Source organism: Ptiloglossa arizonensis, chromosome 9 (genome assembly GCF_051014685.1).
Source record: "Ptiloglossa arizonensis isolate GNS036 chromosome 9, iyPtiAriz1_principal, whole genome shotgun sequence".
In the NCBI taxonomy this organism is placed as follows: domain Eukaryota; kingdom Metazoa; phylum Arthropoda; class Insecta; order Hymenoptera; family Colletidae; genus Ptiloglossa; species Ptiloglossa arizonensis.
The window spans coordinates 18,963,862-18,988,252 of record NC_135056.1 but is presented as its reverse complement, the minus strand read 5'-3'; the positions used below and the strand labels follow the sequence as shown (position 1 = coordinate 18,988,252).

Here is a 24,391-nt window from a genome sequence, read left to right as displayed (position 1 = left end):
CCTTGACCCATGATTATTTTAATTTAACAACTTTTACCGTATTCCGATACGCTTTCATCCGATAAGGACTGAAATATTGGAGTAATTGTTATCTCGCCGTAGTAAAGATTTCATGGATGTTCTTATCTATATTTTATTCCTTGTTGCGATAACTATTGAACGTAAAAAATTATTTTAGACGTCATTGAAATGTACGTTCAAAGGACACATATGAATCTGGGATCAGGGGAATGACAAAATTTCGTGACAAATTTCTGCGTTTTATTTGTAGAATTTTTTTAATATTACGAATACATTACGTAACTAGTTCATCGATCAATTCCACGATGAGCAATTTAAACCCCAATAAATTAAACATTTTCTTTTTTTCTCAATATCCGAGTCAAAGTTGACACTACTTTCAAACAACGTGTAAGTACTCGTGCATACTTGCAACGCCACAAGAATGACGCAATGTTATTTGATCCGTGTTTGAGAAGCAAGAGAAGTCGAATTCGTATATCTACTTGAAGCGTACCGCCACCACGGTAATTGATATTGTAATGTATTCAAACTACAGTTCTGCATATGCGTAAGAATTCTAGATAATAAGACGAACAAAAGAAGTATTACATTACTCGTACGGAGATTGGATTTTATTTAGAGTTACATGTACGTAATGATCGGTCGGTTATTTAATCGTGCAATTTTTTCCCTAACGTCTCTGCCTCCTTACGGATACTGTCGCCGGCTTCGTTGAAAAATGTCTTCGCTTTTTCGACGACGTCGTTCATGTTGGTACTGTTTATCCATTGGTTCATTTTCTCCTGCAACGTATCTGATGTGCTCTTGAATGCTTTTTGCACTTGATCCGTGAAGTTGTCTAAACTATCGAATGCGGTTTGCTGCGCATTATCCGGCAACGGTTTGGCCTAAACGATAATACGCGAATGTATCGATTAGAATTCACATGGTTTCTTTCGGTGAAAAAAATCACTATCGTAATTACAACACTACGCACAATAGTTAAGATTAACTGTCTAAATATAGTATAAGGTAAATACCTGTAACAAGTAAAATAGAGAGATTAAGAAAACGGCGAAGAAAAGATATCGAGCCATTTTGTAATCGTTGTTCCTTCCAAGAGGGACAGCAGTAAACTGCTTAACTGGAAGCCTCGCACGAAGAGCGCTACAAAGATCACACTAATGACCACTTAAAATCCTCTATGTACACTTGTGTGTAATACTTGATTCTCGATTGTCGTTCGCTAACCGCATACACCGTTCGCACTGCCCCTTCTTTGTGTCAAACTGAAATAAATTGCTCACCGACAAATCATCTGTTTTTGTTACTAGCAACTATTTCGCATCGTATCGTGAATTGCATTTTTTGCAATAGGTTGCCTTTGTTCACCGGAAATTGTGTAATTCCTTTATCTTCGTTTCTATGACTTTTAATAAATGCATGGAACTCAGCCTCGGGTGCATGGTACAATCCTCAATGTTCGCAAATAGTTCGCGTGCACTCGAGATCGTTTAGAAAGAAAATTCAATCTGTGCAACGGCAATTCAATAAAAACGAAGAATCCCCTCGAAGTAACGACTTTTCTAAGTTCAATTCAGTGGTTCAGTGGGAACCACTGCTCTATCGCGGTATAAGTAACATTACACTTAACGTATCGTCGTATTTGCAGGGGAACCTAACGACTCTCCTATTTTCTTTTACGCCTTAAACTTTTTGTTCAATTGATTCGACTAAGTAACTCTTCGTGTTTCTGGATCCTTTGTTCGTTGCTCCATACTTTTCGTAGAACGAAAAGTTTTCATAATACTCGTACGCCGCTAGAAACACCAAAATATTTTACCTTTCTGTTTGTTGGCCCAAATTGGCCTTCTTCTGGTTTCCGTGCGCCGTGTTTCAATTTCTCTCCGAAATTGGTAAAATTATGCGCAAAATTCGAAAAATCAATTTCGAAATTGGTCCTTGTTGTTCTCTCTTCTGCAGAACCAGTACCAGGAATGTGAAATAAACTACGTTAAATTTTTATTCGCATTTTCACTAGTATAGGAAACAAATCGTACAATTTTGTATGATATTCGCGAGCAATAAATAAAACTTTTCCACTTTGAAATAAATGAATCACACGTTTATTAAATTAATAATTTTAGTGTACATTAAGTGTATACGTGCGGTGGAGACGTATTACGCAATATATGCGTCATCTACATATGTTCCTCGATGGCGTATCATGATAATATTGAATGGTAACGCGATTCAATCTCGGAGTTGTTGGTTTGCCTGAGAAAGTAATTTCAATTGTTGCTTGCATGCACGATTATGCAAATCTTTCGATGGAAGATACCAAATTTTTACACCTTTAGGAGTACCTATGTCGATCGGTTTCAATTTATACACGTTGAAATTAATCGGACCGATAGTGTTGATTACGCGGCTCACCAATCCTATATCTTCTCTAGGAAAAATAACAATTATATCACCCGGCGATAGAACAACATTACCTAATTCGTATTCTATTTCGTTTCTAGGTAGCTGCAAGGAAGTCTGCGAGGGCACAACACGGAACAAAATATTGTTAAGATTCGATAAAGAGGACAAGAAAGTCGCTGTACCGCAAGGACCAGAATTTATCAGCGAAAGTATCGATGGTCGTAAGTTAAACATTTTCTCAAATATATTCGATGATGTTATCGAGGGATTATTTTGCAGATAGGAGTGGAAACTTTTGTAAAAGGAATTGATAAGAAGTTTAAGGTAATTGCCAGATAGTGGTAGCTTGCCTAGCTGCGAATTCCAAGACCCACTTTGTGGCGGGCGCAAAGATGGCGATGTTGAAGAAGAGATTAAAGTCCCATCGTAGTTGGTACCGACTGACGTGTCACCTCCCGGAGGTATTGCACGATTGAGCAAAGAAGCTTCTTTGCCGATGGTACTTATTGATGGAAGATGTGGGTGTAACCGAGAATACTGAGAAATACTGTTTAAAGAGGGCGTATCGAATGTTGTTCCAGTGGAAGAAGAGGCGTCAGATTTTGAAAACCAGTTGAAGAGGTTGTTTTGGAAAGTTGTTCCCAATGGTAATGCCGGAATCGGTGGTAGCAATGGGATGCAAATATTAGATTGTACACTTAATGTACATTGAGGAACGTAAACAAACGATCCACTTTGAGAAGTTGTTCTCGATGGAAAGAACGAAACTTGCGGTACTTTAAACGGTGAGGACTCGAATTTCGAATAACTAGTGGTATCATCTGAAGAAGTTCTCGTTCTGTCACTGGAAAGAGAGAACTGATTCGAATTTGCGCAATCAGGTAGAATATTACGGTAGAATATACACGCAGGATTGATCGAAGGTATTTCCGAAGGTGGCACTAAGCAGGGTTCAGGACCCACAGGAAAGTCATTCGGAGGAACTTCATTCGTTTTCAGCCAGATACATGCCAAACTTGAAATACCTTGGAACATCCAAAATAACGATGATTTTACTATTGAAATAAGACCTTCGTCATATTGTATATCAAAATTTTTCAAGTTCGAGACGAAATTTCGTATAAGGACTGAAATAAAGGTTTGCGTTGTATCAATTATAGACTGTAGACATCCAGAAGCACAGTGTCCATGAAAATAACTAGAGAAGGTACCGATAAATTCCTTTAAAATCACTAAACATTCGACAAAGTAATTTTCAGTGGTAAATTCATGGAATAATAATCTCATTAACGAAGTCGCTTTCCATAGTATCTTCACTTCTTCCTCGAAATATTTCGGTAGACATTTGGTAAATAAAATCAGTGCTGTTTCTTTCATAAGAAGAATTTCTTTTTTCAGCTCGTATAAAACGTTAATGTAAATCTTTGCGTCAATGTACCCCTTGCGGAACACAGGGAGTTCTTGGATATAAATAAAGAACTTCTCGATAGAGATTTTCAATCGAATCAAAGTTTCTCGGATGTTAGATACAGGAACATGCTTTTCGATGATTTCATATAAAATCTTTAGATTCTCAGGATCTCCTAAGATGATGTCCAAACGCGCTAGACCATCTTCTATGATATCGAATAGCTTCTCGCTGGAGATTACAATTTTTCCTTCTTCGTCTCTATCGAATGGTAGCTTCAATTCAAGTTCAAATTTCAATTTTTGGCCAGCGATAAATAGGTACTGTGAAAGTTTATTTATTTCACAGAAAATTTCATGTATTATGACTTTGAGTGCATGCTTCTGCTTAAACTGTGAAGCCTCCACTTCGCAGGAACAATTTTGCAGTTCCTCCGATATTAATGATGACAGTGTTAGCTGTGCAGAAACATTCTGGCTTTCTGTAATATTTTCCGACTGCGAACTTAGTATATGACGCGTTGATACGTTGTTTGATTCATCTGTAACGTTCTAAAAGTGTTTCACGGATTTCAATTAATTATTTTATATCTGCACGAAGCGATTGACGATAAGTTTTACCTGTTTCACATCTTTAAATATTGTTTCTGACACAGTCGATAGTTTCCTTATCCCTTCCTCTGCAAAGCTTACGACTTCCTACGGTAATGCAACAAGAAAAGTCATTATTTTTTACTTATCATAGAAATAATAAATGAAAACTTACCGGACTTGCTCTTATTAATTCCTCTTCGTTTCTTTCAGTATCGTGGCCATCTAGAAGTTTATTTGGTTGCGAAACAACAATTTTTCTTTGTGTACTTATATCTGCATTGACAGTATCGAAGTTAACGGTGGATAATATTAGGCAGAAGAAAAAAATCGTCGAATACTCGTTCTTCATTTTTCGTACTAAAAAGACTTGTGAGCTCCAGACGATGGAGGTAGCTTCATATACTCGCGGGATTGTTATCTCGTTTTAAGAGACAGCACGCAAATCGTGAGCAACTTCGGAAACAATGAAGATTACCAATTGATGAATCAAACTCGACGCAATAGTGCCGATTAAAACAAGATTTAATTTCTCTTGATTATTTTAAATTATCCATATTGATTTAATGTAATTCACGAAAGAACACGTATGCAGCTCTTTAGTGATTAGATATCTATACGCGTGAATGTGAATTATACGATTACAAAGCGAAGGTAATTAAAAAATGAGACAAGAAATTTGGAAGCATCATATATAAGCCATTACAATCTTGCTTATTACCTTGTAACTTTGATCTTAATTTTAGGCTTTTATAAAATTCGTAAATAATTTTTAATTCTGGAAACCTTTTATTGATATTATATACCTACACCGTATTTCTTATATATTTAAATAGCTTAACATTGATGCGATACTGGATCGTTGCAAGCAGGAACGAGCACTCTATCGACATGGGTTGTAAGTCCTTTTAATCGTTGATAAAACCCATCTTTAGGTTTCGGAGAAATATCACTGAAAAAGAGAACTTGTAAAATTAGATTTACAATTACGGAACATAGTAAATTTAATAAATAGGTGAGTCGTAATATTTACACTTGTTTTGCAACTGGAACTTCAACCGCCATGGTATAACTTGTCGGAGTCTGTGCTGCGTAATCGACAGGAAGAGCATAAGTATTCAACGCGTAAGAAGTTGTTTGTACAGGCTCGTTTACTACGATCATCCTTTGTGATGGCTGTGGAAGAAGATCTGAAACCTCCACTGTAAGTGGATTTTCGATGAGGCGAGACTGTACATACGTATCCGGAACAATTTCAGAGTTTAACGATAAAGGTACCGTCTCCTCTATTACGAGTGCTTGCGGTGTCTGAAATTATTTGATTGAAAAATTATATATCAGACATATACCATTCTCTTTTTATTGAACACTTCTTTCTTTGCTACGTGTTCAAATAGTTAAATTGTCAACTTAATTGACATTAATTTGATGTACATACCTTGACCGCGATTGGTAATTGTGATGACGAAACGAAAGGTTCAGTATATGTCATTATTTGAGATCTATCGTAGACATAGCTGTAACAACACCCGAAATTGGAGATCGAATAAAAAGCAATAAAAAGCGAGATCGCAGTTTCATAATTCATGATCATATCTTGAAATTGAGACTACAATTAAGCTGCAGACGAGTTCACGTTCTTAATATACGAAATCATAAAAAATATTTTCACTTCCTGTTTTTTATCAGATTAATCGGTTAAACGGTTTATGTCGCATCATTTTTAAGTATACGTAAATAAAAAAGTGAATGAAACGTGTCAGTTTCCATCTAAGAATTCCTTAACGTGCTCAAGTAAACGGAAGTGCGGAAACTTCATTCGCGGAAGTTACAAACGTGTTTACGAAAAAGGAGATAAAACGCACGTATCGTTCGCTACGTGTTTTAAACACGCAAGTAAAATCTTTGTATATTGATCAGTGTATATCAGTATAATCATAACGTGCTATTACCGAGCTATATTGTTCATAAATTAAAAATGTTTACAGACACTCTGTCGAGCGATTAAGATAGATCGTTACCAAAAACGTGCGGTTAACATCGACTTCGATAACATCTTTCGTTTGTTAGACAATAATACATTTACGATAACGATATAGAACAAAATGTTTGGTTCAAGCTTGAAAGAAATAAGTTGCGGAAGGCGTGAATGAAACATGAAAATTATGCACCCTGTTGAAACAGCGAGAAGAAACTTTTTTTTTAAGTACAATAGTACTTTTTAGTTTAAAAATATGTACTGACTTCTGTATCTTCTTCCGCAAGATACTGTAATTTTTTTAGAATTCTCTTTTTTTTTTGTTTGGGATAATTGAAACAAAAGTTATACTAAACGTGAACGTACGTTACTTTCACGAAATCAATTATTTATAATAGAAAAAATTCTTATAGTTTGACAATATATAAATAGATACAAAATTGAATTGGTATATTCAATAGTTGTTTTTCATAAAAAAAGTATCAATATAAATTTTAAATTCATCACTTTAGCTTTCAGTATATTCTAAAGTATAGCTTTAGTATATTCTAAAATCTGTCTACCCCACCAATCTGCTCTGCCATGTGTTGCTCGTACCGAAATCTCTCTTAACCGACTCGAAAGAGCGTTTCACGAGCCGTTGACAGGATCGCTTAAACCTCGGAAGTCGAAGTAATAGGAACATCGTAAATCTCGATGTACAGCAAAGACGTTACAGATACTACTAAATATTATTTTGTCTTTCTTTCTCCAGCTACACACCGGTTGAAAGTGGTGCGTAATTTTACAAATTTTCACAAATTTTCAAAATTTTTATAATTTTAACAATTTATGAAGTTTAGATAAAAAGGGTTTCCTCTTCAAGTATAATTTATACAAATTTTATCCGCAGTAGAATTGCACAAATGAGGCATTTTAATCGTTGGGTATTTTTGAATGATTGATATTTTTCTATAATTAATATATTAAAAAACTAATAAAAATTAAACTTATTTTCCTTTCTTTAGGAATTAGTAATTGATCAATATTATAAATATATTCATTTTTTTTAATAGCAAGATATCTAAATACATTTTATACTAGAACTAAATTACTTATTACTGTAAGAAATAAAAGTAGAAAAACTTAACATTTTCATTTAAAATATTTTATTTCTCATTGTTATCTCTCGAAATATTTGTACATAGAATAGCGCTGTTTCATGACTTAGAACCAGAAGAATTAACTACAATATTGTTTGTCGAATATCTATAGTCTCAGTGATGTCACCGATGCGAGGATTTCCAAAATAATCTCCTGCCACCTGTTGTTGAACTATTACTGAACCTGGAATATAATCTGGTATTGGTGGACCTAACGGGCCGCATGGTACTTCTGCACTGTCGTTAATTTCTCCATTGATTATTTCGTCGTTTTTTGAAGATCTCGAATAACTTATTCCCACTGGTGCATAACCCAGATCTCTATAAATAGTTAATACATTAATTAGCATACGTTTGTATCAAATAGAGTAGTCTGTCTTCGTAAACTTTAATCTGAAAACAACAAACTTACTTGTAAGTGAGGAGACTCTCTGCCATATGATCTACAGTTTCTTCTTGCGTTATACTCTCGCGCTCGATTGCTTCAAGTTCTGCGAGTTTGGCTTCTTCTCGTTCATCATAAGACCCAATAACAACAGTTCTTGGAGGTGCTAACTTTAGTTCTACAATAGGTTTCTCAACTGTTACAAGTTTTTCTTCTGGAATATCTGGTACCTTTTTATTCTGATTTATCGCATCATTTGGCACTGTTCGGTGACCAAAAGATAATTTATCTTCTGGTACAAATTGTTTTCCTTGTCTATAAATTACATTTGGAGCACGTAGGTTTTTGTATGCGAGAGTAAGAGAGACTGCATCTGCTGGCGTTTCTGAGTACGGATAATCTATTCTAGTTTCGTCTAAAAAATATAAAAAACTATATTATTTTATGTAACTTTAAATTTCAAGAGGGATATATCTAAGAATGTTCACAAGATAATAATTGTAAGTTATGACAAGATATACATTGCAAACACACCCGTATCATCTTCAAAACGATCTGAAGAACTACTACTTATAGATATTCCTGCATATTGCTTTTGTTCACTTGCACTCTTTGCACGAGCATATACTACAGGAGGTAAACCATGGTTTCCTGATTTCAATTCACCAAACAAACCAAGTGCTGATCTGGATCCAGTAAACGTTCCAGGTTCTGTTCTACTTACGATATCTCCGTTATGAGTATTTATACAAATTTCATAAGGTGTTGGTGGATTACATGTGATTTTACCAGGATAAGCTGGAGTTACTCTGGTTTTTTCTATTAGTTTTCCACTGTGAGAATCCGGAAGTGGGTAACATAAATCGCCGATTGGTGGAAATCTATAAACAAATGCAAATATCTCAGTTTGTAAAATTTCAAATGTGCTTGCTGTCTTATTTTAGTGATTCTAAAAATTCGTAAAAAGTAAAAGTTTTCAAATACCTGGGTACAATATTGCCATTGAAATTTATTGATTCGCGGTTTTCTAAAGCTTCCGAAGTTGGTTTGTTACAACCACAGCCAGAATTACTTCTGCTGAATGTTTCAGGAACAGATACAGTTTCTGTGTAAGTAATAGGTAATATACGGGAACTCAAGAAATTGTTGCTACTGTATGTTTTAGGATTATTTCTGTATGCAATGGGCACATCGTTACTATATACAATAGGTTTACTATTGCTGTACACAATGGGATTGGAAATGCTTTGTGAAATGAAGTGAGCATTTGAAGATGTACCAGTTGATGTGACCGCATTATCATTTGTAAGTGCAGCATTATTGATATCTTGTGGTGATATATAATATGTTGGTGTTGGTAATTTTGCCGCTTGCACCACTGTTTCACTACAAGTGCATGGATTTTTACCTATAATCAATAGAGTTTAAAAGAAAGTCTTAAATTAAAGCTACATTATATATAATTAACATGTTTCAACCTATACCTGATCCCAAACCTCCACATGCACAGTCTTGTTCTGCCTGGACTATTAACAAATGTGCTACTGTGAGAACAAAAAGAGTATTCAGAATTGAAGACTTCATATTGATGAGGATCTTTTGTCTTTGCCTTGTTCTTCAACTCTGATTGCCTTATATATACGAAAAAGTGGTAGATTCGAAAATGAGTTGCATAATTCGTCGGTAACAATCTTATATCCTGTTATGCTTAAACGTGCTTTTGAAATTTCCTGTATTAGTATGTTGGAGTTTAAAAGATAAATTATTTCTACATAGCAGATATGTTTGTTTAAATTTTTATGCAAACATAAACGAATGTGGCTTTGTCATTTAAAATTTACTTATGAATTAAACTTCGGGACAATCGGCTACTTCCGCATTACTTCCGTATTACTTCCGTATTACTTCCGTATTATTGTATATGTAATGAGGTCAAACGGAAATAAAAACGTTAAGAATACGTTACTTTAATTTTATAAGAATTTTTCGGTTTAGTATTGCAGCTCTAATTGAAGAATAACGAACTATTTAATATTGCAGAGTATTTTTTTTAGTAGTATTTTATTATAAAATATTAATTTTATGATATAAACAGTCAGTAATTACAATATAAGTTAATATTTTCCATTCAGAAATATAGTAATATATTTACAATATTATACAATAAATGGTATTGAAATGACAATTTGATACGTCTTTATACGATTTACTTATTAAAAAAATCCGATGCTCTTTGCCTCTGAAGAGGTAAATTAAGCAAATTATCAGTAAGAACAGGACCTTGACATCGTATACCATTATTTTCGGATTCAATACGATTTTTAGATTTTGATGGTGTATTTGTTCGTGGAGTACTTGGTGTTCTGATACCTATCAACGGTGTCCTCGAAAACGAAGCCCTTCGTGGAGTCGGTGTACTTGCGATACGAAGTTTCTGCGTTGCTAGTCTTCTAGCTGCTGGAGACATGGTACTCAAGCGATCTATGGTTGATCTTGGCGATGGTCTATAACAGAATAATCATAAAATTAATATAGACAATTATAAATACTATAAGTAACACGGGAATACGTACGTCGCTAATGATTTTCTAGCTGCTTGCAAGGCTTTAGTTTTTCTGTCTCTGTGCCTTTCGCCAGCTTTTTCTGCCAATTGTAATGCTAATTGTTCTCTTTTTGGGGGTTCTGCCATTCGAAATGACGGCCCTTGACTTGTTCTTAATAAGGGTGTATCTCCACCGTCTAATCTGAACGGTGTACCTTCAATTTGACCCCAAGTCATCAAAGGACTTTCACATTCTCCGGGTATCGGACTTGGAGTTGCCACAAAACTAAATCCATTCACTCTTGGAGTTGGATTTCTAACAATTTCCTTGCCGTCAACTCCAATTTTTCCATCGTTAGCCTTTGACTGATTCTTTGCCAATTCATTAATGGTTTCTTTATTCTGCTGTTCATTGAATGGATTTGTCCGTAGCCTTGTATTTTCATGTACAACTAATTGTCTTTTCTTAGCTAAATCTATCCTTTCATCCGGAGTTAATTCAACACCATCAGGAACGTACATAATGTAATTTTTATTTTTATAACTCCAACTGTCCAATCGATTAGGCTTCTTATCTCCATTCTCAATAGCTAGAGAATCTTCAGCTTTACCATTGGTCAATGCCTTTGACTTTTCCTCAGCTTCATAGAGCCAAGCATATTTTAGCTTAAGTCTCTTTTCTGCTTCCACCATCATCTCTTCAAAACTTGCATTGTCTTCGCTAGTGTGCATGCTCAAATACGAGTCCAATCCAGTTTTAGTTTCTACCTTATCTTTCTGTTTTGTGCTCGAGCTTACAGATATACCTTTTAATACTTTTAACGATTTGAATTGTTCATCTTCTGATTCTGTTTTATTCATAGGTGTCTCAAATGTTGCTGGACTAGCAGGTCTTTCGGTTATTGGTCGCCCTGAACTATATTTCTCGTAAAGTTCTCTCATTCTTTTTACATCATTTTGCTCTAATGCATCTAAATATTGATTCTGCGCTTGAAGTTTATCTAGGTGTGGAAAAAAATCTCTTTGAATAATTTCTCCCATTCTTTTTATATATGCATCTTCATCTAAGATTTTTGGCTGTACTTTTTTGTGCTTTTTGGCAACACCTATTGGTTTTTTAAATACAGCCAAATCTGTCATATTTTTGGCTGCTTCTAAAGCTTGAGATCCTGGAGAATTCATCATTGAACCTACAAAAACCACATAAAAACAAGTAGCAAAGATTTAAAATATCCACAAAAAACCATAAAAAGTGACACCTGGAAGTATGTGAAGTATATGTGTCATAACAATTTTTTAGAAATTAAAACAATTTGTATTTACGTTTTAAAAGAAGTAAGGTTATGCACTGAAATTCTTCTCAAATGTATTTTTCCGTGCATTAATACTATAGTTTTAGTTCATACTCATTTTTATACTTGCACATATTATTAGTGAAAACTGTTGCGCCTGTCTCATAATTATTTTTCGTAATTGTAAGTTTTCAGGATATGTACACGGAGCGTCAAACGGAAACACCACTTGCACACAAATATTAAACCTAACCAACAAAGGGTAATGTATCTTTGCTAGAACTATCACTGTTAGTGTCATGTGGCGTCATTATGCGTCCATTGCGAGAACTTGGTAGGGTAACTGATTTACATACGCAGTCAATTTATACCGCGTTATCATTGCATCCACCTACTGTTTAAGTGTCATAATTAGCGATAATATTGAAAGAATCAGCTTAAAGCTTTTCTTCATGAAGAATACAACGAAATGTAATTACTATGTGGCGGCGGATATAAGACAAGTTATTATGCAAAGCATGGATTTGACAGTCGTTAAAACGGGTATATTTTGCACAAAGTTCCCAAGATAAATAAATCTGTAGATTTTAAATTTAATAGCATGTTTTCTATTATGAGTTATGCATACAGCGTAGCACACGTGTAATAAGAGGAAAACGAGACATACAAATTTCGATCGAACGATATTTGATAAGAAATCAAATGAAAAATTAAAAGCAGCCGAATAGTTTAACACAAAGCAATGGAAGAGTTAACGAGAGAGAAATTCGAATACGGTAGAGGGGATTGGTGTATTGCACCGTGATGCGCCGGGCAAACACGGCCCTGGCTTTGGCCACTCGGTAAGTAGTCGAAGCGATATTTTGGTCGAGCTGAGACAGTGGGATGGGATATGATTGCCTTCTCGTATTGCCGTGGCTCGAGGCACAGGCTCTCGGAAGAAAAGAGGAAGAGAGACCGAGCAAAATGATTCGAGAGGCTCCGAGGTGTTGGAAAGGCACGATGAAAGACATATGAGGATTCCAGCGGCGAGATAGGATATGCCTGCCGACTATGTTACAGCGAAAATCTTTTGAGGTCCACCTTACGCGTGCTGTTTCTCTTTTCCTTCAGTTTTTTCGCAGATTCGGCGTACATTAAATTTTACCGAAAGGGTGCCCGATAAACGCATTGTCTCGTTTATTAATTCGAACAGCGTCTCACTGATTTAATTAACGGTGATTCTTTGGTACGAGTAAAGAAACAGGTAGCTTTAAAACAATACAATGAACTTGAACAGAAGTATTCGCCGAATTTGAAGGTAATCTAAATTCTAGGTTAATCCTATATCGCTAATAGTTGTTATTATTCAATGGAGGAAATTTTAGACGATCACGTGGCATTGACGAGAATATAGCAAACGCTGCAGATAAATGTTATAAGGTGAAATTTAACGTAAAATTTAGACGAAAGATTGAAATTCTTGAAGGTTTGCGTTACGCGGAGCACGTGGCAGTGTCAACCGACACCGAGAGCAAGAGGAGTCAAGAAAGACGTCCCATCCCGTCTCGTCCCCTCTATTTACGACATAAGGTAAACTTCTTTTAGGTCTCGTGGTTCACGGTCAGTGTCTGTCTTCGGATACTTGGCTTGCTTGGACAGTTTTCGTGGCGCTAACAGACATGTCCGTCTTTCTCTCCATCTTCTTTCTACTATACGCGTTTACAATCGATTAAATTATCGGATTTACGTGCCGCGCGAAATTTTTTACCGGCGTGGCAGCCACGTGCAAAGAATCGAAGGAAAATGTATCGTTAGCATCGACGAAATCAGCATCGTAAAGATGGATCATGGATCTGGTCCAGGAAGTAGCGTGCACCTAGGGAAGAGAAAAATAGGGACATTTGCCATTTTGGCACGAAGTTAAATTTACGATGCAATCCAATTTTAAATCATATTTGTTCCAAGTCACCTGTCGCCGTGCAATTAAGGAGGATGAGTCGACAGGCGCTATCCCGTGGTCATTTTGTTGTTGCTAATAAGACTGGAGTACGAATAACGACGATGCTCGTTACTTCACGGAGTAAATTATATTGGTCGCCCTACAATTTCCCTGGTATTACTACGAACGACTCCTTTTAGCATTTCAGTTCGCTAACACGTCTATACATATTTTAGTACTCGTTTCAAGGAAACGTTGCGTTTTATATCACCGTTTTCGTGTTCGATCTTGAATATTCGTTTCAACGAAAAGCGAGAATTCACAAAATGGTATACATTTTTCAGAATTGTACCAAAGGACGTGTCTTCGAGGGAAGATATCGTGACAACTCGACGTTTAAATAAAACGCAAGACACGAGTAGCAGTAGAAGAGGAGGACGATGACGACGATGACGACGACGACGACGACGACGACGAAGAAGTTTAAGAAGTAGACAGAGATGAAGGTTGCGGACGTAAAGCATAAACAGTCGAGGTGCGATTTGACGCGCACTCCGGCCATCCAAGGCACATCTCGCTCGTTGAACGTACGCTTTAAGAATCCCGAAGAAGCGACCAGCCCGATGGCTGGAATCTGTAAATCTGTCATTGCAGCCATATTCGTGCGGCTGGTACCGCAGGATATGAACTTCTGCTCGTCGTATGCGCCACCGACGTACGAGACCCTCTAGATCTGCTCGCTCGCTCGTCTTCTTTCGAGATCTTTGCACCGAAACGGAAGCCTCTCCCCGTCTCTCGAAATAACAAATGTTTTCTTTTTTGACAAAAACGTTACCGATTCTGGAAAGCTGCTTCGTTCGTTTCTCCTGCTCGGGTTAGCAAACTGTTTAGGAATTCTTTAGACAACGCTACGAGATGGCAGCTAGTCCGTTTCGCTGTAACGGATGTTTAGCATTTAGAAACCCGATTTGCTCGTTCTTCGGGTCATGTAATCCGTCGGTTTCATTTGTTTCTTACTGAAATTCCATTTCTCGACCGACCAATTAAACTATTCGTCAACTCACGATGGTTTTGTAAAGTTGAACTCGATAAAGTAATCGCGCGTGTAAAATCGTTCACCCGTACGTGTACCTACGTTGTTCGGAACAACGTTTCGTTTTTTCCTTCGGTGCACGGACGTACCCCGTTTCAATCGGCGACTAAATTACAGAGGAGCGGAGACGGAAGGTGTTCTGGTTCGAAGGTTCAAAAACCGTTTGGTTGTATGAAACCGCGTGAAAACTATAAAAGCTCCAGCAGTCGTCGCACCGTATACTCGGCGGTATTTCCTCTGGTAGCTAGCGATGACGGATTCATGGCCCGTGGGATAACGCAACACCTCACCCTCCACCTTCCCCGAAATGTTTCGGTTTACGGATGCACGCACGCTCGCATGCACTTTCCTTCTTTTTCCTCCGTTTCTCTCTTCGGCCTTTTTTCTTGCATCTACCGAGCGATTCATTTGTCGGTCTTTGATCCGCGACCAACGAGCTACTACCGGAAAATTAGAGAGATTTATTAAGCGGTTGTCTACCCTGGAACGCCATCCATCATTTTATTTCACCTTGCTTCCGATTTCACTTGTCGTTTAATACCGTGTGAACGAAACGAGTCGCGTTACTTACCGTTGATTGTACGACGGGAGTAGCGCTACTTTTTCTCGGGTCTCGTACCAGGAAAGGTCGAATTTTGGGTGGTCGAAAGAATGCATAGGAGGACGGAAAACTGACAAATTCCAGACGCTTCTTTGGAGGTCCTCGAACCACGTAGGGCCTCATCAATAAGCTCGCGTAGCGAATACCGCGCAAAGGTATCGGAACACTTGAAAATCTTTTAACTCGGACTTGTTTCGGACATCTCTTAACATTTATGATTTCTGTCGACAGTGAATTTGAACGATTGAACACCGTAAGCGGAGTTACGGCGTCGGTGTTCCACTTATCGAGAAAACGCCTCTCCGTGCATTCGAGAATTGGCCTTTGAGGGCAGCTGGTTCTCGCGAACAGAAGTGCCACCAGCAGCGCGGGGTCACCTAACCCTGTCGAGGGTTAACTTCTACAGGGCTGAGTCGGGCTGGCACCTACGAGGAAGATGAAAGAATGAGCGAAGATAGGGCCGACGGTCGCTTTTTATTGCCGGCGCCGTCACGCGTCACCGATAAGCGCGGTCTCTCTGTAGACGAAAAGTCTGCGCTCACACCGGTTCCCTCGAAACACGAGATTTCTCGTTCTCTTTTACCTCTTCCCTCTTTTCACCCCTTCTCGAAAAAAAGCAACGACAATCGTTGAAACTTTTTCTCTCCTCCCCCGCGACAAGCTCAGGGTGAACGTTATTGCGACCGATTTGTTCAAAATTTGAAACATCGATTGTTCATCCGTTTCACTATTTGCTTTGTTCGAACTCGCGTTGGGATTCACGACATCGGATCGGACCGAAATAAGCGCAAATCTAATTTAAACGAGAACGGTCATTTTAATCGCTTTGATCCGGAGGTTTCCTTTTTTATTATTTCCGTTGTTTGCGACATCGCGCGCAGCTCACTCACGAGCGACTGCAAAACGTTTCGTGGATGCACGGGGGAAAATATTCACCGAGGGTCATTAAGGATACGTTTGTAATATGTTTACACAACGGGTTCCTCGCGTGGCCATCAATCACGAGACACGTCGGTCCATCCGTTTTTCTATGCGTGGAAACCGACAGCGTCGTGTCGCGTCGAGTCAGACGCTCGAAGTTCCGTGTCGCTTTGCGTCGCTTCGTTGGCATTAGCGTGTGTCGTTTTTAACAGTAACGGTGTTAAACAACCGCACGCGCCGACCAATGGTACATCGAAACGTTTTCCAACGATTCGGTGTACGCATTCCGTGAGGTTCCCGTCGAACAGCTCCACAGCCTCGTAGTTCGTAGACGCGTTCGAACCTCGCCGTACGTAAAACACGGGAAAAGGGATATCGTGAGAAGCGGTAAAAAATTGGTCTTAAACTCGAGTTACTCGACATCACGTTGACATTTATTTCGTACACTTCACTTTTTTCTCTCGAATACGTACAGGACCGTTGTGTAACGCAAGCGTTCTCGAGTTTCTTAATATTAGCGGATTCCCGAGGAAAGAGCGTAACATTCGAAGGGAAAAAAGTTTCGAGACACAATGGCACACGATACTTGGGGAATAATTTATTAAGGCACTTAGCGACCAAGCTCTCTCATGGGTTGTCACGGTGCGTTTACTTTCCCGACTTGGCTCGAGAGCGTTTTAGGCTCGTTTGGCATTTCAGACACCCTGTATAAATAGATGCACTTTGCTCCTACAAAAGGCACTTTCTTTTTCGACCGTCGTGCTACGGACCTACGACACCAACAACCGATTTGTATCGCGCGATTCGATCATCGCGAACCCCGACGGTACCGAGCGCAGATTTTATTCTCTTTTACCTTTTTGCAAGATCCTCCGGTAAACGATCGCACGTGAAGGTATCTTCGATAAATGTCACCGGTAGAGGTACCTCGGTATATATTTTCAAGGCACAACGATTCGTTAATAATAAGCGTTTCGTTTTAAATAAATAGCACACGCTGCGAAGGCGGTGGACAATTCACCGAGAGGATCTTGCGTAACGGGGGAACCGATCGAGAAAAGGTCATCGCGGATGTATCGATCGCGTTATCGTCGAATTAATACAATTCGCTCTTTCTTATCTTACCATGTAAGGACACTTTGGATACGGAATAATATAATTTAAGTTACTTTATATTACAAACTTATACTTAAGTTGGCACTATCTTTGGTATTGTTTTCACAAAACGTGATCCCTGCAATTATTTTCCCGATAAGGCACGACTCGCGACACTCGTTCCTCGCGCGATTCGACAATTTACCTCGTTTATCGTGTCGCGCACGTTTCTACACTTACTTCACGCTGATTTTGCCACCCGATCGGAGTTTCTTTTTCTTTTTTTTTCTTATTACTTCGGCGATCGTACAATTTCTATATCCTTTTCAAACTCTCGTTACGAAATATTTCATAGACTTTCGATATTCTCGTTCGCAAAATCGGTTCACCGAAGTGTCCAGAAAAGTTCCCGCGACGAGGTTCCGAGTTTCAGTTATCGTGGCCCGTACAACGACGCCCCGGAAGGATGCGGATGATGAGGATGCGCGGGATAGTGAACGGAATTCACGTGCGCTGTCGGTTGTCCGTGATGCGCGGGATATGCCCAAGGTCCTGCCGCGGTAGCTCCGTAAAATTGATGGTGTTCCTGGCTAGAGATGCCCGGTATCTGCACCGTTGGTATCGCGTTTACGTAACTCGATGACAAAACGCTGGTACTACCGGTGGCTGGCCTCTTCGCGGGATTCTGCATACTGGAAACCGTGACCGAGTCGCACTCGTCCGACTCGCAGTCGCGGAAACCTTTCGCGAACGGATTGCTGGCGATCTTCAGTTGGGTGATGCGATGATTCTGGTAAGCGGTGACCGCGGTGAATCTCGTCTCCGGGAAGGTGAAGGTCTTGAAGTTCTCCGTGCGGGGATCCGGACCGGAACCAGGCGGCGAGGGTGCAACCACCACGTGGCATCGTGGCTGATACCGGTGCATAGAATTCAAGATTATCTGAAACGCGAACAATGCACCGGGTCAATCGTACACACCGTCGTCGATTCGAAACGAAAAACACTTTCGCGAAGCATCGACGAACAATTGAATACGATTCGCGCGCGAAACGGAAAACCCGTGGACGAATGTCGGGAACTATGACGATAACAGTGATTTTTCCTCGAAATACGTTCTCGTTAATTTTGTTTACCTGCGTTCACGGACCGTGTTAATTTCAAAACCGACGAGAATCACTTTGGCACTCGAGAGATTTTTCTTCGATGGACGATTCTTCGTTAATTTTGTTTACCTACGTTTACGAACTGTGTTCGTTTCTTGGCAAAAACCACTGAGAATTTGTTTAAAAAACTGTCCTCCGTGTTGCAAATAGCGTTCGAGATACCGTCGAGGGAACGAAACATCGAAGGGTAGTTTCCCCTCTCGTAACACTGGAGTTCCCGCGTACCCGATTCGCGCGAAGCTGCGAAGTTGTCGCGTTTCGGTAAATCCGATGAGAACGAGAGTTTGTATTTTGGAATGCAAGGATAGAGTTACTTTTCCACGATCGTCCGGTGTAATCGTTATCGGAAGACGACGGTGGTCTCAAGGAGTAGAGAAACTCGAGGGTGGAGAAGGAGGAGTGGGGTTGAAAAGGGAAATGCAAAAGAAAAAAGGCACACGTGAGGACCTTTCTTGTTTCTCGAAGGAAGGGCCACCGCAGGGGGGCGGTCACAATGTTTGACAGCCACGAGAGACTCGGTGACTAATTAGTGTAAAAACTAACCCCCGACCCACTCTGGCAACCCGACACCCTCGTCCTTCCTCTTGCACACACTTTTCTACGCGCATATGCCGGGGCATGTGTCTCTTTGGATACACGAAAAGAACAGAACCACAGGGGAGAGAGGAGGGAGTGTGGAGGAAGAAGAGTCATCTCCTCGCAGAGCAGAAAGCACGCGTGCGCGCGTATATGTATGTGTAGGTGTGCGTGCGTGTGTGGCCTTCCGACACGGTCGAACAGAATCTTTGAACGCGCGATTTTCTTTCACCCATCCCCCTTCTCACCCCCGCCCACTGCTATCCGCCCTCTTTTCTTGCCGGCTCTACCGACCGACGGCCTTTGGCGTTGCTTTCTCGAACGAAATTCAACGAACGAGGTATCGAATTTTCGTCGCGTTTCCCATTCAAGGAGACAGACGACGCACACCGCGCGCCACGAATGGGCCCCCTCCCCCAATTAAGAGAAACTGGAATATCGTCGAGAGCGTTTCGGGCGTTCCGACCCGATGGATTTTTTACAAAACCCGGTGGCATTTCTCTCCAAGCGCAATTAAAGGAACAAACTGCTCGATGGCACGTGAAAGAAGGGTCCGACAACCACGAGTCAAAATTCTTTCCGCGCGTAAAGCGATAAATCTTCGAACGGAACGCGAGCCAAAGGCCACGGAGTCCGTCTGTTTGGAACCGCGGGCGCACGAGCCGCGAGCATTCGTCGGGAAAATTCGCTCGCTCGCTCGACGACGAAACGTTTACGCGCCCGACGTCCACGAACGGAGCGAGCGATCGACGCGTGAAAGTCAAACCGAAACACGGATATCGTGGAACGATGAAATAAAAATGTTTAAACAACACCGTACCGGTAATTCGATTCGCCTCGCTTTCGCGGTCCTTGCATCGAAACGGACGAGTCATTGACCGAGTTTATCGGCAACGGTGGCCGATCCCCGTTTACAATAATCGACGACACGTCGAACCAGAACGTGGTTGTACAGATTTTGAAACAGATATATCAAGACCAAGACCAACCAGATGAATATCAATCCTGGGAAAAGGAATCGCGACATTGTCCCGGAGAACGGGTTGCAACGTCAGGAGGGACCGCACGCCCGTACCCCCTTTGATTCACGACTGACCGATAGACCCGATGATATCTGACCCGTCTCAACGCGACCCGATCGAAGCAAATTCGAAGCATTAATCGGTATGCCAATACGTCTCACCGCCGAACCGCTTGATTTGCAATGGTGCCTGACACAGCTGAATTTGGCACGGATACATAGGGACGGATTATTTTTGGCGCAACCGCAGGTGCATTAGGACACAATGAAGAGAAACGGAATCGAGAGGTTCTCGAGGTTCGACGCGCGAAGTAGAGCGTAACAAATTGCCCCTTAAAACGAATCTATTTTTCATACGCGATATCGAAAGACGATCGCTCGAAGGGTACCCTTTCGTCGCTCGTATTCGCGCGTTCTTCCATCGGAGTATCGTTCGTTCGGCGAATACCTCGAGATTCTTGTCGAGTAGTTACTTTGTGCAACGAAGCAACGATCCACGGTTACGCTTTCGGAACCCTTTCGTATCGCTGTATCGTTCGGCCCGCCATTTATAATTCTCCAAGCGGCCACCACCAAAGCGAGGAATTCTTTCGTGCTGGTAATTCTTTCGAATACCGTAAACACGTCGTCCGTGGCATCGGCCCGGTCTTTCCCAGGCTTCCAGCCTCTTCGTTTATATTACACGTGTTTACGTTACTTGCGTTAGGCGTGCAGTGTAGCTTCTATTGCCGTTCTCCTCTCTTGGCGACAGGAGAGCAGGATTAATAAGGCGCGGACAAGAGAAGATCCGAAGAGTACACAAACCGGGAGTGTGCTCGTTTCGTGAAACACGAGAGCGAACGATAGGGAAAGTCTCTTCGATACGATCGTCGAGATATCTTGCCGGTAAATCGAGTTCGAAAATTACGCGGCAACGCGACGGAAGGTAACACGAGAGCAAGCGTTATCGATCAGCGAACGGGGGATGAAAAACGCTTCGATTTTTCCGCTCGGGAGATTAACGTCTCACTTGGAACGCGAAGTTGCGATCCGTCGCGAGAATGTTCCGAAGTTGGAAAGTACAGTGGGCGAAGTAGTCATTTACTGGTGCGCGATTAACTTTCGTCCGTCAACGGGGCATAAATCCGAAGAACGTAACGTGTTAAAACAATTATTGCTACTAATTACTCGTACGACGATAATAGTTTCTAATGGAACCATGCCTCATGGTCGTGCTTTGTCGGTGCACCGCTCAACGGCCGACGGTTTTTCGAGCGTAAAACGCGCGATGTTCTCCGCCCGCGTTGATCGGAGCGAGCCGCGCGGAATCTCGTTACGCGGACAAGTGAAACGGTTCGCGGTAGAAGAAAGGAATAAAAAATAAAAAAATCGACGGGACGTCCCACGGGTAGACGTACGAATCGTCCCGTAAAAACGTTACCGCGCGTCTCTCGCGGTCTTATAATTTCTCGCGGAAGATAGGGGCTCGTATCTCAGGTCAATTAAGGGGAACTCGTCCGTAAACGACAAACACGTGGAACGCGACACCGACGCGACGCGTCGCGACGCCGAGACGGTTCTCTCTTCCGTGCATCCCTCGCTTTTACTTTATCGCGTAGGTGTTTCTCCTTTGGGCCGCATTCGGAACGAATTACGTTACCGAACTCGTTCTCCGCGGTTTCGCGCCGAACTACTCCGGTATCCCCTTTATTCTCGTCGATCGTTTGGAAATTTTAGTATACTCTCGAGGATATCGTCGAACATTCGATGATCGCTTACGTGTCCGTTGTCGTCCAGTTGATTGTTCGTCAGCTTCAATTTGTCGAACGAGACCGGTTGCTTCATCCAATGGGCACCGTTCGCAGGACTGTCGGGGTGCACGTGAATCCTCGGGGGTGAGACAGGATCCGCGCGACCCGCGACTACCCAAGCGCTACTATGAAAAGCGTAGCGATACCTCTTGTCGTCGCAGGGCACGAAGTCCATCACCAGCAGGTAATCCGTATTGGGGTCCAGCCCGAAGAACCGACACTGCGAATTAAACAGAATTCCATTCCATTGAGAATTGGACGACTTATCGAGCACCTCGAAATACCACGGAAACGTTCCCGTTTGGTACCGTGATTTTCATATCGTGACAACGATCGAACGAAACACCGATTCGAGATGACCGTAACGCGTATTCGGATACTAGTCGAGAACGTTTCTCGTCGTTCGTTTGTAAACAACTTGGGGGGTAGACGGTATCCAGACGAAGGGATGGGTGTACAAATTTCGAAAGTGACGGACGCAGTAATGACCTGGAAGGTAGGGAACATTCTTCTCCCGGCTTTGGTGACGATCATTTCCGTCCCTAATTGATGGAACTCTTCCCAGAGTGGTTTCGCCTCGAGTGCGGCGCCGGCACCAACCAGAGCCGAATGAAGAGGCCTCTTCGAACCGACTTCTTCCGTTAAACTCGCCCCGTTCTCCCTGGGATGGTGGTCCCCGTAATGACGATTGTTGTTGTTGCTGTCGTTGCGAGATTCTGTGGGAGTCGTCGAGGAAATCGACGAATTAGCGACGCGCGGAGTTACGGAGGTTTTCGGTAAGTTCGGACTACGGGATCGTTTCACCCTTCCCGCAGTCTGCAAACACGCTGAAACGATAATTAAACGACGTTTACACGGTTTCTTGAGGATTCGAATAGAACCGTGAACGCGCGCGATTCCGCGAGAAGAATCGACGAGACCGCGCGCGTACGAGTCGCGAAACGCAAACGAGAAGTCTCCCGACACGTAAAGTGACGTGAATTGTTCGTTGTTTCGGTCGTCGGAAAGAAAAATTCTCCGATCGAAACGCGAAGAAGCCGTACCTTCCATCTGTTGCATAGGGGATGGAACGCTCGTCATTGGTTGAACCGAGTGGTGAGTCTGATGATGCGGGGCCCATTGCTGATAACAGCAATCGTTGGTGATGTCGTGCCGTGGCTCGTGTTGTTGTTGCATCGTCACTGATTTTCCGACCGCATCGACGACCGAAGTTCCACTTCCCTTCGCGCAATATCAACCGATCCGTTACCGTTCGCGTAAACGATGCGATCGCAACTCGGGGCACTGGTTCCCGTTCACTCCGTAGCACAATTTAAACTGAAACTGCACGTGGATTTGATCGATCTTTCGTCGAAGCGATGCGATTCGATCCCGTAATGCGTTTTTCGAACGTCGAGCCTCTCTGTCGTCTTGCGAACCAAATCGTCGACGCGCACGGGACGCGACGTTCCGATTATTATTTCAATGTTTCGCGCATATTTCGCGTTAAGAATTTACACACGGATTTCTCGGAAGGTTTCGATCGATCTCGCGCCTCGATCACAGTCACCGTAACGAATTGCGAAATAACGCGCGGGCACCGCTTCGCACTTGTAGCTATTACTTTTGTTTACAGTTCCGTTTCCCTCTTGTCGAAGAACCGGTCCGTAGGAAACAATCGGTGGATGATGGCACGTGGAAACCGGGGCACACCGTTGTCGACGATGAAACGGAAGTAAAAAGAAATCCGCGACCGAGTCCGCAGGGACGCTTATCTTTCGTGGCCGGTCGTTAAGCGGTTCGAAGCAATCAGCGAGATTCGAGATCCTGGGCGACTATCAGAGGATGCTCGACATCGTCGACGGGCTCTCACACCTCTCGTCAACAGGACTTGTCTTCACCTCGAGATCCGGACGCTGACAAGGGCTTAAAGTCGTCGCGGCGTGAACGCGACATCGGATGAATCAGAAAGAACTCCCCCGAGTCGACTACACCTCGTGGCTTATCATCGGGACATCATTCTCCGATGTATTCCCTCCCTCCCTCTCTCTTTTTACGGGAATCTCCTCCTCTCCTTTCCGTCGGTTTCCTCTCCCCGAGGTAAACCGATCGAGAAACGTGGAGAAGGAGGATCGAGAGGAAGGGAAAGTTTCCACGAGGAAGGAGGGGTTTCTCGAAGATCCTCCTACGCGGACACCCACGCTCGGCTAACTTGGGTTCACGGGATGCTAACTGCATCCTCTTCCTTTGGATCCCGTGCCAAAAGGCGGAGTCTTCTCGGACGAGAACAAACACTTGGGAGTAGCGTGATACGTTCTCAGGGACGAGGCTCGTGTCTCGTGTACCTCGTCGCTAGACCACCGGGGTTAATTGATTAAAAGGAGGTGTTGATACCGCGATAACCCGCGACTATCATCGGAATTAATTTCCTTCGAGCGGGGAAACGAACACCGTTTCGAACCAC

General features: G+C 41.7%; 4 protein-coding genes and 2 long non-coding RNA genes across 6 annotated transcripts; 1 reads left to right on the top strand and 5 right to left on the bottom strand.

The window, feature by feature from the left end:
- Positions 1-246: 246 nt before the first annotated feature.
- On the bottom strand, positions 247-1,266 carry LOC143151550 (uncharacterized). Its single transcript, XR_012993369.1, has 2 exons — positions 1,044-1,266; positions 247-911 (listed from the first exon to the last, which is right to left on the bottom strand). It is a non-coding gene; the product is annotated as an uncharacterized LOC143151550 (long non-coding RNA).
- A 3,946-nt stretch (positions 1,267-5,212) lies between these two features.
- Positions 5,213-6,198, bottom strand: LOC143151660 (uncharacterized). The gene is made up of 4 exons (XM_076321009.1): positions 6,145-6,198; positions 5,867-6,037; positions 5,462-5,736; positions 5,213-5,380 (listed from the first exon to the last, which is right to left on the bottom strand). The coding sequence occupies exons 1-4, from the start codon at positions 6,196-6,198 to the stop codon at positions 5,266-5,268; spliced, it is 615 nt and encodes a 204-aa protein (XP_076177124.1). The 3' UTR covers positions 5,213-5,265.
- A 1,368-nt stretch (positions 6,199-7,566) lies between these two features.
- LOC143151294 (uncharacterized) lies at positions 7,567-9,815 on the bottom strand. The gene is made up of 5 exons (XM_076320293.1): positions 9,418-9,815; positions 8,918-9,341; positions 8,468-8,814; positions 7,961-8,348; positions 7,567-7,869 (listed from the first exon to the last, which is right to left on the bottom strand). The coding sequence occupies exons 1-5, from the start codon at positions 9,515-9,517 to the stop codon at positions 7,632-7,634; spliced, it is 1,497 nt and encodes a 498-aa protein (XP_076176408.1). The 5' UTR covers positions 9,518-9,815; the 3' UTR covers positions 7,567-7,631.
- A 159-nt stretch (positions 9,816-9,974) lies between these two features.
- On the bottom strand, positions 9,975-12,009 carry LOC143151137 (splicing factor ESS-2 homolog). The gene is made up of 3 exons (XM_076319984.1): positions 11,799-12,009; positions 10,507-11,665; positions 9,975-10,437 (listed from the first exon to the last, which is right to left on the bottom strand). Exons 2-3 carry the CDS (start codon positions 11,658-11,660, stop codon positions 10,140-10,142), a joined length of 1,452 nt encoding a protein of 483 aa, XP_076176099.1. The 5' UTR covers positions 11,661-11,665; positions 11,799-12,009; the 3' UTR covers positions 9,975-10,139.
- A 2,074-nt stretch (positions 12,010-14,083) lies between these two features.
- LOC143151767 (uncharacterized) lies at positions 14,084-17,446 on the top strand. The gene is made up of 2 exons (XR_012993421.1): positions 14,084-15,537; positions 15,614-17,446. It is a non-coding gene; the product is annotated as an uncharacterized LOC143151767 (long non-coding RNA).
- LOC143151763 (T-box transcription factor TBX1) lies at positions 16,711-23,910 on the bottom strand. The gene is made up of 4 exons (XM_076321214.1): positions 22,992-23,910; positions 22,438-22,775; positions 21,917-22,168; positions 16,711-18,338 (listed from the first exon to the last, which is right to left on the bottom strand). The coding sequence occupies exons 1-4, from the start codon at positions 23,122-23,124 to the stop codon at positions 17,832-17,834; spliced, it is 1,230 nt and encodes a 409-aa protein (XP_076177329.1). The 5' UTR covers positions 23,125-23,910; the 3' UTR covers positions 16,711-17,831.
- Between the last annotated feature and the right edge of the window lie 481 nt (positions 23,911-24,391).